Below are 17,946 nucleotides of genomic sequence, written 5' to 3'. Positions count from 1 at the left end.
AAGGCAGAGAAAATGAACAGACAGTAATCTTGGGATCTGAAGAATGCCACAATGGCAAAACCAAAAAAGTCCCCATATATCCAAGACGGAGCCCCATGAAAGTCAGCAACCCAAGTGCCGATGAGCTTAGATAAGAAAATGCCCCAACAAAAACCTGCTCTCTCTGCCAAAGAATCAGGACAGGAGAAGGCTAGTAATAGAGCAAACCTTTGTAAGTTAACAGCTGTACTGCCAAGGTGCAGCAGTTGGCCAATGCTTGGTAGACAAGTCAGGGCAAGCAAGTTGGGAATCACCATCTGATAGATTAAATCCACGAATGGGTTAATAAATTGTGGTATATGTACACCATGGAATATTATACAGCCTTAAAGAAAGATGGAGACTTTACCTCTTTCATGTTTACATGGATGGAGCTGGAACATATTCTTCTTAGTAAAGTATCTCAAGAATGGAAGAAAAAGTATCCAATGTACTCAGCCCTACTATGAAACTAATTTATGGCTTTCACCCAGTTAAAAAAGCTATAACCCAGTTAAAACCTAAGAATATGGGGAAGGGCGAGAGGGAGGGGAGGGAGGGGGGAGGATGGGTGGAGGGAAGGTGATTGGTGGGACCACACCTACGGTGCATCTTACAAGGGTACATGTGAAACTTACTAAATGTAGAATGTAAATGTCTCGGGCGGCACCTATGGCTCAGTCGGTAAGGCGCCGGCCCCATATACCAAGGGTGGCTGGTTCAAACCTGGCCCCGGCCATACTGCAACCAAAAAATAGCCGGGCGTTGTGGTGGGTACCTGTAGTCCCAGCTACTCGGGAGGCTGAGGCAAGAGAATGGCCTTAAGCCCAGGAGTTGGAGGTTGCTGTGAGCTGTGTGAGGCCATGGCACTCTACCGAGGGCCATAAAGTGAGACTCTGTCTCTACAAAAAAAAAAAAAAAAAAATGTAAATGTCTCAACATAATAACTAAGAAAATGCCAGGAAGGCGATGAAAATATGTCAAATGGCCTATAAAACCAATGTATGGTGCCCCATGATTGCACTAATGTACACAGCTATGATTTAATAATAAAGAAATAAATAACTGTGGAATGGATGAGACGGCTGGGGTGAAGACAGCAATGCAAATGAAAGCCAAAGACACAAGTTTTGGAATGCCTCCGGAGTTATTAACCTTTAGTTGACAATTAAAACAAAGCAGGAGCTTTAAAAAGAAATACAATACTCAGTATCCCACTGTGGAGATCCTTGAGTGCTTTCTGTATTTTTTCAAAGTTTTGCAGGTAATTTTAAGGTGCAATAAATGTTGTAAACAGTGAAGTCACTGGAGGGAAAAAGAACCAAGATGGATTTGCCATAAAAAAAAAAGAGGGAAGTGATTCAGAAGGCAGCATTCAGGAAGCCAGGGAAGGGGCAGATTCACAGCCACGGGAGTTGCCGAAAGCACCAGAACCCTGGAGGGTAGTAAGGAGATTAAGGACTCCAGGGAGGTTCTTTCTGGAAAATGAAACAAAGTCTGTGAAGACTGAAGACTTCCCAAATGTTGTAGAAATACTAAAATAAATTAAGTCAATAATTATCAGTATCTTACTCTGTAGGTCTGTAAGAGAGCAGTTCAGGGCAATGATAGGAAAAAGGACTAAAGGAAAAAAACCTTACAATAAATGTAGAACTGCCTGGATACCATCCCTGATGATTTTAAGTAGAGGATAGCAGATGTCTATCAAGTCCATCTCTTTTAAGCACAAAATGCTGCCTGTCAGAAGGCAAGCATCTTGGGTGCAGATAAAAATATGATTTATATAAAATTAAAACTAAGATAAATGATAAAAATATTAGGAAATGCCCAAATCCCAATACCGAATGTTTACTAATAGTAATTCTTATTTCACATTCTCATACTTTATAAGACTGACTGGTAATTTCCCCTTAGGTATACAATTTTTATGATTTGGTGCATTGTGAAATACGGTATGAAATCATTCTAATTTTATAATGAAAATATTAATATACATGCATAAGTCTTAGTAAATGCTTTCACATTTGTAACTTTACATAGTCAACACTCCCATTGTACAGATCAGGCATATATTAGAATTGCTGTTATGCAGCAGACGGGAAAGCCCCTGAAGTTAGGCCACCTGCTCAACAACCTCCAGCTTCCGTGAGGCAGTCAGAATTTAGATCCCAAACTTCTGATCCTTGCAGTTTTCCATAGCACATTTGTTGTATCAGGTTGCCTGTGGGTTAAATAGTGTCTTTTTTAAGGAAGGGTTTTCCCTGTGTTGCCCAGGCTGGATTTGAAGTCCTGGGCTCAAGCAATCATTGACTTCAGCCTCCCAAGGAGCGGGGACTATAGGTGCCCACCACCATGCCCTTAGTTATCGTCTCTGCTCAGGCATAAACCTATGCCCATGTGCTTCATAAAGAGTGTGCCAGTGGCAAGAGGACTCAGGTATTTTGTCCTGAACAAAAAGAGTACCAGTTGTTCTAAACACAAAGTCAAAAGCGGAAAAAACTTGTCATTAGATTCCAGGCCAACAGAAGTAAAGCCTGACTCCTTCAAAACTGGTGGTTTCAAAGTTAAAAATAAGAAAAATGTTACTGTGATTTTTACTTAAATATCCCTGATGTTAAAGGTCTTTTGACAGGGTATGATGCTTAGTTTTCTTGTTATGCAGAAGAAATTGAAAGAAATAAACAAAGAGAGAGGGCTTAAAAAAAATAATTTTAGTTTTTCAATGAATACTTGACTTAAAAAGAAGTAGTTAAGGAACAAACATTATACAAATCCATTTTTAAAAGCCATCTATATTTGTAAGATAGATTTCTCTAAAATATAAAGAAATTTTGCTTTTCTGAATAACTAATACACTCAGCAAACTAAAATACTCTTATAAAGAGCAGTGTTATAAAACCTATCAAGACCCTTCAGAGCCAAATCTTAGCAGTCTTCAGGAAAGAGGCTCACATCGATTCCTGGATGGTCGCCTTCATTTTCAAGTTCTTCATCATTTTCTTCCATGACACCTTTGCCACGTCCTGTTTCTGGGTTTCTTTTCTTCTTATGAGTATATGATGGGTGACTTTTCTCCTTGATCTTGGGGTGCAAGTTACTCAGAGCTTCCCTTTCCAAAGCATGCTGTAGGCAGCTGTAAAACCTATGAAGAAACAAGCACTCCTGTTACACCTGTGTGTCCCCAGACTGAATGACTCAAATGTACCCTGACCTTAACCATTATGTAAGTCTGACAAAGTCTCTTATTATCCTTATAAATATAAAATATATCTAAGAAATGGTATGTCTCTCACCTTTATCATTATTTAGTTAGGAAAAGAAATGTTTTTAGTTCTTTAAGAACTGTCCTGAAAATTGGGGTGGAATTACCTCTTAACAACCTCTACCTACCTCAGTTTCCATCCCAGATGCAGGGGTTAAATATAAGAGGGTAAAAAAGAATGAAAATGGTTATTTCTTTATAAAAATATCATAAATGTAACAGAGGCCCATTTTAGAGAATTTGGAAAAGATGAAATTGTAAATACAATTTGCAATTTGGAGCTCACTCCAAATAACTACCTAGAGAACTACTGTCAATATTTTTGCTTCTTTCCAGTTTGTTAATGTGTCTGTGTTAATAAACTTACAGATGCACACATATGTCCATTGTTTTTCACACAATTAGAATATTACATGCTTTACATTTTTTCATGTTTAATATTTATTGAACATTTTCTCAGTATCAAATGAACTACAAAATAATACTTTTTAATGGTAATATAACACTATGTCATCTAGATTGCCCTTTACGGATTTTAAAATTTTCACTAATAAAAATGTGATAAACATTTTTGAAAATTATATGATCTTTCTAACCATTTCTTTAGAACAGACACCTAGAAATGTAATTAATGGTTAAAGGGTATATACATTTTATGGCTCTTAATAAATACTGCCTGTTTTCCAGAATGAATGTTTTAAAAAAAACATGCTTCTAACTGAAGCACTTGAGAGAGACCACTTCACTCACGCACTGACTATTACCACCAACACACAAACTACCCTTTGATGGGTGAAAATGGCATCCCATTATTTTAATTTTCATTTCTTTGTTTGCAAGTGAAATTGAATGCTTTTCCTTTGTTTATTAGCTGTTTGAAATTTTCTAAAATATAAGTTGTTCTTTCCCCCGTTCATTTTTCGACTGCAGTTTTCGTGTTAATTTTGTGATATGATAAACCATAAGCTCTCTAAAAATAAGGCTTCATTTCTTTTCTATACCTGTGTTAACACCTAATGCAATTCCCTACTTTATTCTTAACAATGCATCAATACATTCAGCCCTTTTATTCTGTATTTTATTTAACATTTTTTATTACACTGTTGTGGGAAAAAATGGCTAATTTCACTCTACTCATAGCCAAAGGGTTGTTTCATCTGACCGATGTCCTGACCTCATATTCTAAGACACAAAGTTCTCCGTAGCCTTCTCCAGTCTCGAAACCTCACATATTTTTCGCCTGGAAGTCATTATGTGTGGAATTATCTTACAACGTCTGGGGTCAGTCCCCGTCTCTCTCGGTCTCCACATCAGCTGATCTTGTCTCGCCCAGACCACAACATAAGTTACTTAACTGTCCCTGTGTAATAAATCTCTTCTTACTAAGTGGGCCTGGGAAATACTTTTCATAAAAAACTTTTTTCTATTAAAGATATTTTACCTCCTAGTTGTTTGTACCCTCAAATTAACTTGAAATAATATATATAAAAAAAAAAATTAAAAAAAAAAGAAATAATATATATAGTGTGTGTATATAACCTCTTTGATTTTCAATTTTCCAGAATACTTCTTGTTGTTGAAATGTTACTCATTAGGATTTTTTGTTTTAAAGATTCTGTGACTACAGACATTTGGATTCTGAAACTTTGGTCCCCTGACAGACCAATTTTAGTACTCAGTGCCTGATTGCGTAACTCATCATGCCCCGTGTTTATTTTTTCCCTTTTCAACCTCAGAAGAGTAACTCTTTCTTTGCATGTGGCTGAAGGTACAGCTGCTGCCAAAGGAGCTCCCTAATTTGTTCACATTTTCTGAATTCACATGTAATCTTCTAATCAGTATCTTAAGACACTTTTTACCCTTCTTTAATTTTTCCCTGATTTTATCTGATGAGCGGCTCTTGATGGCAGCATGCACGTTATAATTTCAAAACATATTTTTGAGTCAATGGATTTAAAGCATAATTTGATTTTATAGTTGGTGAACGTGGCTCAATTAACTTCACCAGGTGTATAGTTAGTTGATCTTGGGCTATATTTATAAGCTTATCGAAATTCAAGTACGAAAACAGAGAAAACTGATTCGCTACCTCTCGTGACTTAGCAAACAGTCTTCTTACCACCCAACAAGTGTAGAAACTTCTCATGCGGTACCAAGAAGGGCAGACGGACAGTTCAAACTCTGAAGTTCAGTGGAGTGGCTCGGTGCTCCTCAGGTGCGTACTTGAAATTATTACCTTAATCAGAATACTCGCTCGAAGTGTTTCAAGACCAGGTTTTTGTGGTCCTGGATTCAGCTAGAAAATTAGGCTCTAATGCCCCATGATATCCTTGTACGTAATGAATTAACTAGAAATACACAATTAATATACCTTTCAATTCTTTTCTTGTTTTCCTCCATTTTTTGATTTGCCACATTTGATAGGAAGTCGATATATTCCTCTGTCACCATCAATTGTCCCTTGTGGCTTAATGGAACTTCTAAGCCATGTGTACTTCGGACAGCCTACAAGGAAAAAACAATTTAGATACAAAGACTTATGTAATGGCCACTGAAGATAAGACAGGAAAAGTCCCAGTCCCAGTTGAACATGATTCAGTTCCATTTCAGCGTTTCAGTTTGTGTTTTTATATAATTGAGCTGGACACAGTACAATCAAAGGAGATTAAATAGATTTTCCCAATATATACCATCAGTTCTAAAGAAAGGCCTGCTACACATTGTTTTTCGGAGAAGTAGACAATATCAAACAAGCCAATAACTTTTAACAAGTTCAATCTCGCTATAGCTTAGAAAGCTTTAATACACAGTTTAAAGAAAAGCAGTGAGTGAAACCTTCACAGAAACCTTCAGGGAAAGTCAAAAGGGACTGGATGCTAAAGTCTTAGTGCCGCCCGAACCAAGTTCTGTCCTGGGAGTGAGCCACGCCTCCCGCCACGATGGCTACTTCTCCCCACTTCAGGGGTGACGATCTTAGCAATCCTGTTGATGAAACCATCAACAGGTCCCAAGTAGATCTGAACACTGGACAACAACAAGTAAAACACTACAGAAACCATTATGAAGAATAAAAACCTCCACTGAGCATCTGTGGTGTTCCAGGCCCTCGTGAGGTGCAAACACACAGAATTAACATACATAACACGGTCCCTGACTTCAGGAGCTCACACTTTAGAACAGGAAATACAAAGGTGAACAGAGTTAGGATCGGTGTTAGAAGAAATACACACATACAAGGTGCTAAGAAAATGCGGAAGACAAGCAGCTATTGAGTCTGAGAACTCAGCATTAGGGGAGAGGAAGCATTTGAATTGAGATTTTAAAAGCTAAGTGCAAGTCACCAGACATAAAAATGGGAGGGAGCATTCTGGCTGAGGAACAGCTTACCTGTGGGTGTGGAGACATGAAAGCATGCGATACAGTTGGGAAGCAACTGACAGTTTTATTTGGCTAGGCTATGAATGTGCCAGTGGGAGATGATCATATATGAGCAGATACAAAATAGTACGGGTAAGACCTTGAATATCAGGGAAAATATTTGGAGACCTTGATTTCTTAAAAGGGAGATTCTGCCAGCACTAATTGGAGGCACTTCAGGAGACCTACAGGAGAAAGACTGGGCTGAGGGAGGATGAGGGGTGAAGCAGGGGAAGTGGCAGAGGACCTGGGGTGGAGGCAGCTGTGAGGTGCAAGGCCGCAAGATGCACCTGTAAGGAGAGGAAGGTGAGAGAGGCTCTGCTCCCACTCGGGCAGCACCTGGAGTAAGATGGGGACACAGACCAGCACAGTGGACTTTGCTTTTCTATTTAGCAGGCTTTATAGGCTGGTTTCATAATTCACCCCGTGTGGGGTGACAGAAAATAGAAGAGTCCAGGGAACTGGAAGAGAGGGTAATTTGAAATAGTTCACAAACAAATAACAGGTGTCATGCCAAGCAGTAAACACCACAGGAGATAGGAATAGGACACATTTACTAGGGGTCAGCTTGAGCAGAAGGGCCTTAGAAAAGATGCGGAACTTATGAAGAGCCTTAAAGATCATCCAGCACTGGGGTCAGCAAATTTTTTCTGTAAAAAGACAAATGGTGAATATTTCTGACTTGTTACTCAGACAGTGTCTGTCACAGCTACTCAATTTTGCCACTGCCTCACAACAGTAACCTCAGACAATTAATCAAATGGGGGTAGGGATCTGCATAGTGTTGGCTGGATGTGGCTCTGGGACAACAGTTTGCTGGGCCCTGGACATGGCTGAGAAAATTCAGACCCTAAGGGATGAAGGAGCTTGCCTGAGTTCACGCAGCATAGCTATGGACCAGCCAGTAACCACACAGAGGACTTTACACCCCCTGTTTGAGACTCACTCCATGACATCATGGTGCTTACAAAATTGGGCCGCGGTTACTTAGGGTGAACAGGGCACAGAGTTGAGAATCACGTAAAAGTTAAGTAGGGAAGAGAACTGTAAAATAAGACTGCAAGTGTAAATCTAAACCCTGGACTTGGCCCTGATGGAAGAAGTCACTGAGTTAGAGGATGGCAGGAAGACACCAAAGGCAGGAGTCTCATGTGAAGCTCATCAGGTTACTCGGCACTCGGGATCACGTCATACTCAGAACTGCTTTTCCCAAAAGGTGTCTTACCAACATGGTCTTTCCTCTCTTTCCCACCGTTATGCCAGAGTTCCTGAAACCAGAGTCTATTGCCACTGAATGCTGTAAGAAAACAAAACTTCTTAAATATTGACACTCTGGGTAATGGGACCATCTGCTCAGCTCTCCACACTGCAGAAACATACATAAACCAAAACCTATTAAGGTTTCTGACCAACCAGCAGAGACTATGCTTAAAAGTAACTGTGATCAAATTCCTATTAGAAATACGTAAGTATGAACTGTGGAAACACCACGGAGAAAGAGTAAAGCTAGACTTTCATCACAGAGATATCTGACTAGTGATGATTTGCATCAAATATACATTTAAAAAGTCGTTCTTGTAATTGTGCTATATGAAAGTAAATAAAACAAACAAAATCTCTCTTTTAAATGAGTGAATCTTTTTTCTATGTAAGAGAGAACAGAGATTACCTTAGTGCCCTTTCTCTCTTTAAAGAAAACTGCTGAAATAATATAAGAAAGGCATATAAAGCAGAGCATTCTGAACCGATTGGGAGTGACTGTGTTATTTTATCATATCAGCCCTGGGGACCAGACGTAGGTCCTTTTTTTTCTGCACAAAGAATTATTTGGCCTTAAATGCCAGCAGTGCTGAGGTGTTCAGAAACCCTGCTCTAAGGCCTTGCTCTTCTTTTGAGATTCTATGTGGTTCCCTGTTTTAAATACCACATATAAGTTGACCAATCCCATTTCTAGTTCAGATCTTTACCCTGAAATCAATTCTATAGAAACTGATTCTTAAATAAACCTATCTCACATCCAGTGTTTCTAATTTCAGTAAATGATAACACGACCCATCCACATACCTGAACCCCAAACCTGGATACGTGAAGCTTTTACTCCTTCATCCCATACACCCAATTCCTGTTGATTTTACCTCCAAAATACACCTTGAATTCCTCCAGCTCTCGCCATCTCCACTGCCCACTCCAGCCCAAGTTCTCGGCACCCCTCTCTTCATCTCCTGGAGGTATCTCCCAGTCCCTCTCAGCTTTCAGTCTTGACCCTACAAATCATTCTTACAGACCACCAGGGACAGACTCCCAAATCCTAACCCTTACTTACAATGTTCTGTTTGACCTGGCCCCTGCCTTTGTTTCCAACCTCAACTGGCTTCTCTTCTCTTCTTTAAATACACCAACACTTTCCTGCATCAAACTATTTACTTTTGCTGTTCCTCTGCCTGGACTGGTCTCTCCACGTCTGGTGTCTCGTGACCACTCTCTCTAAATGCCCCCCTCCCCTGATGCTCCAGCAGAGTGCCCCCCTGATCACCTTCACAGCACTTCTCACAATGCGAAATTTTGCTACTTTTACCTACTTACTGTGTGTTTCCCTTTCTCACAATGAAAATACAATCTCCGTAGGGGAGGGATATTATCTGTCTTTGGGAGGGATATTATCTGTCTTTGTCTACTTTACAATAATACCTGGTAGATCTGCCTGGCACACTGTACGTGCTCAGAAAAGGGTTATGAATGTGTGAATTTCTCAGTCTCTCTAGTTCCACTGCGCTTAGCTCCCTGAAATGTTAAACTTCTATGAGGATTTGGCCCAGAGATGACCATGGCGGGGCTTGATCAGAACCACACAGAGAACAGGTCACGGGCATAGAAACATGAGAGAGTTAATGGTTTCAGCTGCATCGGCAATGTGGTCTGGTACAATGAGAGACTGTAATAAAATAAGGTCAGATCCAAATTCAGAGACGATGGGAAGGACTAACGTGGGGAAGCACTGAATTCATAAAACACCATGTCTTAAGGAGGATCTTTAAATGCTTGTGTTCCTCAGGCCTCTCCCCCTTTCCTTTGGTGCTTTTTTTCACAGGTGATTTTATCTAGGCTCCTGACTTTAAATGCTAATCACATATTGGTGTCTTGCCAATGTTTATCTATAGTCTAGATGGCTCCCCTGACTTTCAGACTGCTACCCAAATGCCTACATGAAGTTGTCAGTGGGTGTTATTATCGACCGAATTATGTGTACAGGACCTCAAAATTCATATGTTGACTCCAAAGTAAAAAACCCCAAGGTAACTATGTTTGGATCTGGGGCCTTTCAGGTGGTAATAGGCCAATGAAGTCATGAGGGTAGAGCTCTAATCCAGCAGGGCTGACATCCGCATAAGCGGGAGATTCCAGGATGTGCATGAAGAGGCCACGAGAGCAAATAGGCAGAGGTGGCTGCCAGCAAGCCAAGGACAGAGGCATCAGAAGAAACCAACCCATGGCACCGGAATTGCGAAAAAATAAATTTCTGCTGCATAAGCCATCTAGTCTGTGGTACTTCGTTACGGCAGCCACAGGAGACTAATCCAGGTGTATTAGAGACATCTGACTCTTCACACACGACTCAAATTCTTGATTTCCATCTCATCGACTGTGGTACGCCCCCTCTCATACAGGATGCTTTACTGAGTAAAGAGTGAGTCAATGACACCCAGGGCCTCCAGCCAGGCCTGTGGAGTCACCCGCCATTCCCTCTCCTCCTGCCTTTGGACATCCTGCCCCAGGGAACCTGTGACTGGTGATGGAAATGCTAAAACATATTTTGAATCTGTCCCCTCCTCACCTTCTTCAGTGCAATCTCCTTTGGCCAAACCACTACCATTTTCCAGATGGACCATCACCACCTACTTGTGACCAATCTCCTTTTTCCTGCTGTGACCCGTCTCCCTCCTGGAGCAAAATGTGTAACTATCCCTTCAATAACTTTTCCTTGCACTTTAAAAGCGATCCAAATATTTACTCTCCAAGGCCCTAACCAGCCCCAGCTTCCCCTCTCACCTTCTCTTTCTGCTCCTCCCTCTCTGGATCGCTGCTTTTTTTTCTGTTCTGTGAACACATCAAGCTCTTTCTTCCATCAGAAACTTTGTATGCATTTTTCCATCTGCCTGGACTGTTTATTTTCCCAATTACACACCCAGCTCTTTCTATTCCTTTAATTCTTAGCTTAAAGAAACCTCTTCAAAGAAGCCTGTCCTGGCTGCCCTTCAAGCTGTTCTCTTTGCCGGCTTGTTTGATTGTTTTCTAGAACATTTGGCAACCTCTAGTTATTTTCTTTATTTGCCTATTCATTTGTTTGTTTCTGCTATCTCGAAACCTTGAGGGAGAAGCCAACAGTCTCTAATCTTTTTTTGCCGGGGCCGGGTTTGAACCCGCCACCTCCGGCATATGGGGCTGGCGCCCTACTCCTTTGAGCCACAGGCGCTGCCCAACAGTCTCTAATCTTGTTCTTCACTGCACCCTAGTGCCTGACACATTGGGACTCAATGCATTTTTCTTGAACAACTGCATATAATGCAATTTAATGTGATATATATACACACAGAAAAGTTACACAAATGAATAAGCAGAGAATTAAGATTTAACAGATGATTACCTAACAATGAAATATTCTCAAACACTTAGTTCCATGTAGTTCCATTCTCCCCCCCAAAAGCTCAGCAAGCAAGAATAAAATATAGAATACCAAAGTAAAATTTGTAAACATAAAGGTTAAGGAAAAAAACAGGAACCATAATTTGAGAGTTGTATTTTGCTCGTGATACTTAAGTACCCCTTTTTCCTAATACTAAAAAGAAATAAACAGATTTGAGTAATCTATACATACTTAAATCATTAAATAAAAACTAGTTGAATAAACTAATATTTCACTGATTTTTATAGGTTAAAAGCTTAAAATTAAATCTTCTCATATACCTATAAATGCAAGTATAGGGTACAAAATTTTACCAGAATTTGGGCATCCTGCAATTGGCGACACTGCACATGAAGAACGAATGGCTCAAATTTCAACACTGTGTCACCATTCGCTTTCTTCAGAGCTCCGATCTAAACACAGGATGGGATAACGTCAGACACAACCGGATGACCCTGTCCTTTGGCGACCTTTTATCCCATATATAACTCCAGTTTTTCCTAGAAACTTTCAGACTCAACAATAACTTTCCCCTCTGCTTTCCTGGCTCTCTTTTCACCAACAACTTATTAATTTTATTATTTTCTTAAAAGAATGAATTTCCAGTTCTTCCATTAACCTTCTATACCTTTTTTCCCCACCATAAATGTGCCCTGAAAAAGTAAACTATTACTGTACTTAATTCCATAACAGACTTTTCACTAAGGGATGTAGTATGTAAAAACTGCCCTGGTGGACTGTTTAGATTCTTTGTTGTTAGACTGAAATAGAGACACAAGTAATGTGAGAAAAGGGTCCAAGCACAGCCTGACACCTCCCCGGGTTTGCAAGCAGGCCTTGGACTGAGTGCCAGATCCCTGGAAAGTTCACAAATCACAGTGCAGGCAAAGAGCTCAGAGCACACCCAGGGTATTTCCCCTTTAATGTGTGCACTGGGCACATATTAACTTTCCTTGGAACTGCTTAGCTATAGGGAGTCCTTGGGCATGTCCCCAGCTTTGCATATTTCATGGAGCAATGGGGTCCTTCTATTGCAGCTCCAAGTGGGGTGTCTGCAACCGTTCTGGCCTTGTCAGCGGCAGAATGGATCTGAGCCATGGGGACTGAACATTGCAAAGGACTGGATCTTGTATACAGTCTCTCTCCTCCAGCTGCAGTTAAACATCACTCCACCTGAGCCTCGTGTGCAAACTGTCTGTTCTTGGTGACCTTGAGTCACCTACTGGTCTCCACCCTGGACGGCACTTACCTGTCTTGTGACCCCAGCTGCACTCACGTTATATAGTCTATCCTGTGGCAGTCTGACCACCCAGTGAAACACGTAATATTATGTCTGAGCTAGAATTTACAAAAGACAGTTATTATTTCTGTCTGCCTGGCATCCTCTCTCCTTCATACCAATGAATTCTGGAAGGACTGTCAATCATGACCCTGTCACTCATCACTCTACCTAACAGAATATGAGAGGTACCAAGTACATATGTCTGACTGCAAGTGTCCTCCTATTCCACTAGCAAAAATAATTGACCTATGAAAGAGAGCCAAAGTAAGTCAAACAAGACAACTCCAGAGTCCTTCTCTGGGTATATGAATCTTTGGAAAGGGAAGTCTTTTTCTGCTGGAGTTGCTGGCAGCTGCCATTCCTGCCACAAAGAAGGACATCTTCAGCAGAAGAGGAAAAGGGCAAACTGCAGAGGGAACCAGTACCCCGAGGTGGAGACAGACTGAGTACGCCGAAGACAACATTTGAGCACCTGACTAGGCAATACCTGATTCTAGCTCTCCGCTGTACTTTCTGGTTAAAGGAACTGCCTTTTTTGCATAAGATGGTAATGAATTTTTAAATTCACTAGGTATGAAAAATGCCTAGCTAATACAAAATTACATGAACTCATCTAAATACTTTAATTTAGGAAACTAAATAACCCAGCACAGATGTGAGGATTTTCAAGAAGCAATCCAGGTAAGTGATGTGTAGTTTATTTACATTAGTAAAGGCTGGTAACACATAGATAGTGCTAATCCCCTTCATCTTTTATAATTTGTTCCAGGTTACAGGGTTATCAAATGCAGAGCTGAAATTCAAAATTTGCATCCAGTGCAATGTCCCAATGTCCATGAACTCTCTGCTATGTTCAAGAAGCGTTTTGTTGAGCAGAAGTAATGCTTGCATACATATTTATGTTTCCACACTTTTATCTCCTACAACCCAAAGAAGCCACCGTAATGAAAGCTTGCTAGGTTTTATAATCTTCAGCCATTTAAATTATGCACATAAATCACCTTGAATTTTCTATCCTTTTAATATTATTAAGATAACTGTGAATTTAAAAGCTTATTTCTAAATGTGTATATAAAAACTTACCACATCATCTTTCACACAAGGTTTGTGTGTAACCAGTAGCCAGCAACAGTTTTGTTTCTGAACCTCGAAACCATTTATACCCTAAAATAACAAATAATATAATTCAATTTAAACATATACTGTTTACAGAAATGGTAAGCACAATACAAGGCCTATTGTGAGATTTCTTTATACAAACAAATTGTGATTTTACGTATTATGGAAAACAATTCAGTATGTTTTGAGGCCCCAAATAAAAATGAACCCAAATAACTTAAGATAGAAAACAAATTATTTGAAAGGTAAACATTTTTAATATTTTCTGAAATATGGTCATCATTTTGTGATTGGGGATTACTACCAGTGGTAAGTCCGGCAGCATGTAAGATGCTCTCCAGCTGTCTTATTTGGCTAACGTTATTAAAAAAAATTAAATTCTTTTGTAGGACAGCAGTGACCCAATCCTACACAAGGCCTACTAATCTTTATTGCTACCTGTGCTCTCCACACCCTTATAATCCTCCCTGTTCTCTATGGGCATAAATTTGTGACCTCTGGATTAGATTTTATATAGTCCCAAAGGGTGGCGCTAGGACTGAAAAGTCAAAGTTTCAAGGAGACAAACATTTTACCATTGATTTAAACTGGACAAGTGTTTATTTGCAAAGTTCTATTAGGTACGTTGGGTATACACAGCTCCCACCCTCAAGGACACTGGAAACAGGATGCAGGAAACCACAGGGACAGAAATCACTATACTTCCACAAAGTAACTATTTATACAGTGGGTCCAAAGGAGACTCCGCTGTCTGCCTTTAGAACTAGGAAATCATGTACATGGCCTGAGTAACTTTGTTTTCATTATATGACCTCTGTGACTTATGGATCTGATCTTATGCTGGCTGCTCTAAATCCCAGAGCCAAATGTGTAGCCCACCTCTAACAAGTTTATAGGATCTAATGATATGGTTTGTGAACTAGTATCATCACTAACTTCCATCTTATCTATATTCCCTGTCTCCTGATTTTTGCACCTTTTATTTTTTCCAACATTGCCTTTTTGTAAGTTGCTCCAAAGTCCATACTGAAATAAGACAGAGTAAAAATAAATACAAGGTACAGAGTAAAAATAAATACAAGGTACAAGATAATAAGTAAAGTATCTAGTGTCAGTACCAAGTAAAGAATTTAGAGTGGTTCAGATAAGGTCCTCCTAAATCAGTTCAGAAGCAGTCATCACTTCCAAGTGGGTTGTGTGTATATGTGAGTGCGTGTGTGTGTGCTTGTGTTTGGGTAGGAGAGGAATTTTGGGAGTCAGGTCTCAGACATGCAGAGATGGAGGAAATACCTCGGGTGAAAAAAAAAAGAGCAAAGACAGGTAAATATAAGAGAATAGTTCAGTTTTGGTAACCAGCTAAAGATAACGTAGTGAAAAATCTGGTTGAAAGGCATAGGTTCTAGAGTAGAGATTTGGCTTTTATGATGTTGAAAAATGTGTAATAAAGGATTTCAGCCTAGATGAGTGACAAGCATTTAGAAAAGTGATTCCATTAACAGTATGTAACATGGTTTGGACAAGAGAGATTGGTAGTTAAGGGACATCTTAGGAAATCACTGCAAAAACCCAGGTGAAATAGGGTAGTGGAAAACCAGGCAAGCAAGAGTGTGTGAGCTAAGATGCCAGTATTTAGGGAGTAATGGAGGGAATAACTTGAGAGACCAGCAAATTATCAATTTACAATGGACCTAAAGAATGATCCTAGGAATGAGCTATCTTTCCATGCTCTGAATCCAATATTACTATTAAAGTCAATAATACACAGCCAACATTTACAACATAGTTAACATGGGGCATTTAAAATAATATTAAGTATTTTAAATAAATTATCCCATTTTCTCCACACAAAAATCTCTGTGAAGCAGATATTCTTGATAATTCTCAGTTCATGAAACAGGAAGGGGCTGAGTTTAGGTAACTTTCTTAAGCTCAGACAGTCAATAATTCTGATAAGTGATTTCAAACCTAAGTAGACTTCACTCCCAAGTCTAAGACTTGATCGCTATATCACACTAGAGTATGAGTATCCCCCTCTTATCCTCAGGTGATATTTTCCAAGACCCCCAGTGGATACCTGAAAACTTGGATGCACTAATTTCTTTTTTTTTTTTTTTATTTTTACATATACATGTGTTTATTAGGTTTCCATTTTTTTGCCTTCACAAAATTAAAAAGGCTTAAAATTGAATAATAACAATGTTTAAGATAAGGACTAGAAACAAAAACCTCGTAAAGAATGAACAAACATAAATACATTCAGAAAAGGAATCAGACAATTGCTACATTGAAATATTAAGCAATAATAATAATAATGCAAAGAAAGTAACATTCACATTGTCAAATAAGAGTACTGAATCTCAGAGTCAAAGCATTCTATAATAGACATACTCTTATTTGACACTAATTTCTTACTGTAGATCTGTTCTTACTGTAGATCTTAGCAACTTCAGCATACAATTTCTTTTCTTAAGTCAAGAACTTTCACCTTTTCATTTAAAGGAATCATTACATGGCTTCTATTTGGCATATTTGAATTGCCAGCTCACTACTCTTGCAATTTTGGGCCATGATAAGGTTAAATTAGAATTACTTAAAATAAAAATACTTTAATACCAAAAGAGTGGATCTAATAACTGGTATGGCTACAAAGTGACTAAAGGGTGGGAAGTATAGACAGCCTGGATGCTCTACCACAAGTGTCCAACCTGCGCTCCAGGGCTGATTTTGTGAGTACTTTTTTTTGCTTATTTCTAGTGTCAGATACCATGAAAAGTATGCATGGACCGTTTTTTTTTTTTTTTGCTAATCACCTTTCTTGTGTATTGCCCAAGACAACTCTGATTCTTCCAATGTGCAGCAGCAAAAAAAAAAAGACTGGACACCCCTGTGGGACAGTCTACAAAGGGATGATTCATGTTCAGGGCAGGAAGGAGGATGATACTAGATTATATCACATTACTCAGAAGAGTGCATAATTTAAAACTTATGAATTGTTATTTCTGGAACGTCCCATATAACATTTTCTGACTGCCACTGATTTTGGATAACTGAAATAAGGGGGTGCTGCTTGTACTAATGCTCCTGAACTTAAGATGGGGCCACATCCAGACACATTCATTGTAAGTAAAAAACTACCATAATAAAGTGCAATTACTACCCCTATAAACCCATCATAGACTTGAAAATCATGATTCTAGCCACCATAGTTATATTCATTGTTCTTAGCATTGTGTAAAAACTTCCAGAGCTGTATTAATGTGACCCACAAGGAGGCAGTAAACTCCTTAGCCGGGATGATGCTAGGGTAGAAAGTCTTGAAATTCCTTTAGCATTCACAAACTCCAATTCTCTAATCATTGCCACACAAGATGGTTCTCTGGCCAGCAGTCTCGACATCACTTGGGGACATGTTATAAATACCCAGTATCAGGCCCCACCCTAGACGTGAAGAATCAGAATCTGTATTTTTTTTCTTTTTTGAGACAGAGTCTCACTCAGGATAGAGTGCATAAACCTAGTCCACAGCAACTTTAAATTCCTGTTCAAGCAATCCTGCCTCAGCCTCCCTAGTAGCTGAGACTACAGGCGCCTGCCACAAGGCTCTCTAATTTTTCTATTTTCAATAGAGACGGGCTCTTGCTTTTGCTCAGGCTGATCTCCAATTCCTGAGTTCAAGTAATCCTCCCGCTGGGCCTCCCAGAATGCTAGGATTACAGGGGCAGCCGTGGCGCCCGGCCCAAAATCTGTATTTTCAAAGATCCCAGGTGAACAGACGTTAAACTTCTAGAAGTACTGGTCTAATTCCCTCTCTAATTTTCATGAATAACCAAACAAACCACTCACTGGAGGGACTAACGGATAGGCTGTCTCGAGTACAGCACTGATCAAGGCTTCTAAAGCTTTGGACCAGAGGGAGGCGCCGGAAAGGTACAAAGGGCCCTCACCGCGTCGAGGAGGAGGATGCGGCCAGCGCAGGAGCTGGTGGTGAAAAACTGTTCTTGCGCGTTCAGGAGCTGCACAAGCTCTACCACATCCTCGTCCACACTTCCCTTGCGGCTGAGGTCCGCTTTGCTCAAACACTGAGCCTTCCACCTCCGAAATTCTGCGCTGCGATCCATACGTGAGAAATTTAGGTTCTGTTTTCTCCACTTTCACGTTCGCCTCGCC

The 17,946-nt window shown here is 39.9% G+C and overlaps 1 protein-coding gene across 1 annotated transcript; it reads right to left on the bottom strand.

Annotated features, from left to right (window-relative positions):
• Positions 1 to 987: 987 nt before the first annotated feature.
• Positions 988 to 17,912, bottom strand: TYW3 (tRNA-yW synthesizing protein 3 homolog). Its single transcript, XM_053590939.1, has 6 exons — positions 17,724 to 17,912; positions 13,744 to 13,824; positions 11,693 to 11,791; positions 7,923 to 7,994; positions 5,652 to 5,785; positions 988 to 3,160 (listed from the first exon to the last, which is right to left on the bottom strand). The coding sequence occupies exons 1-6, from the start codon at positions 17,895 to 17,897 to the stop codon at positions 2,944 to 2,946; spliced, it is 777 nt and encodes a 258-aa protein (XP_053446914.1). The 5' UTR covers positions 17,898 to 17,912; the 3' UTR covers positions 988 to 2,943.
• Positions 17,913 to 17,946: the final 34 nt, after the last annotated feature.

The sequence above is a fragment of the Nycticebus coucang genome, chromosome 5 (genome assembly GCF_027406575.1).
Source record: "Nycticebus coucang isolate mNycCou1 chromosome 5, mNycCou1.pri, whole genome shotgun sequence".
Lineage (NCBI taxonomy): Eukaryota > Metazoa > Chordata > Mammalia > Primates > Lorisidae > Nycticebus > Nycticebus coucang.
The sequence above is the reverse complement of the archived record's forward strand: the minus strand, read 5'-3'. Positions and strand labels throughout refer to the sequence as shown.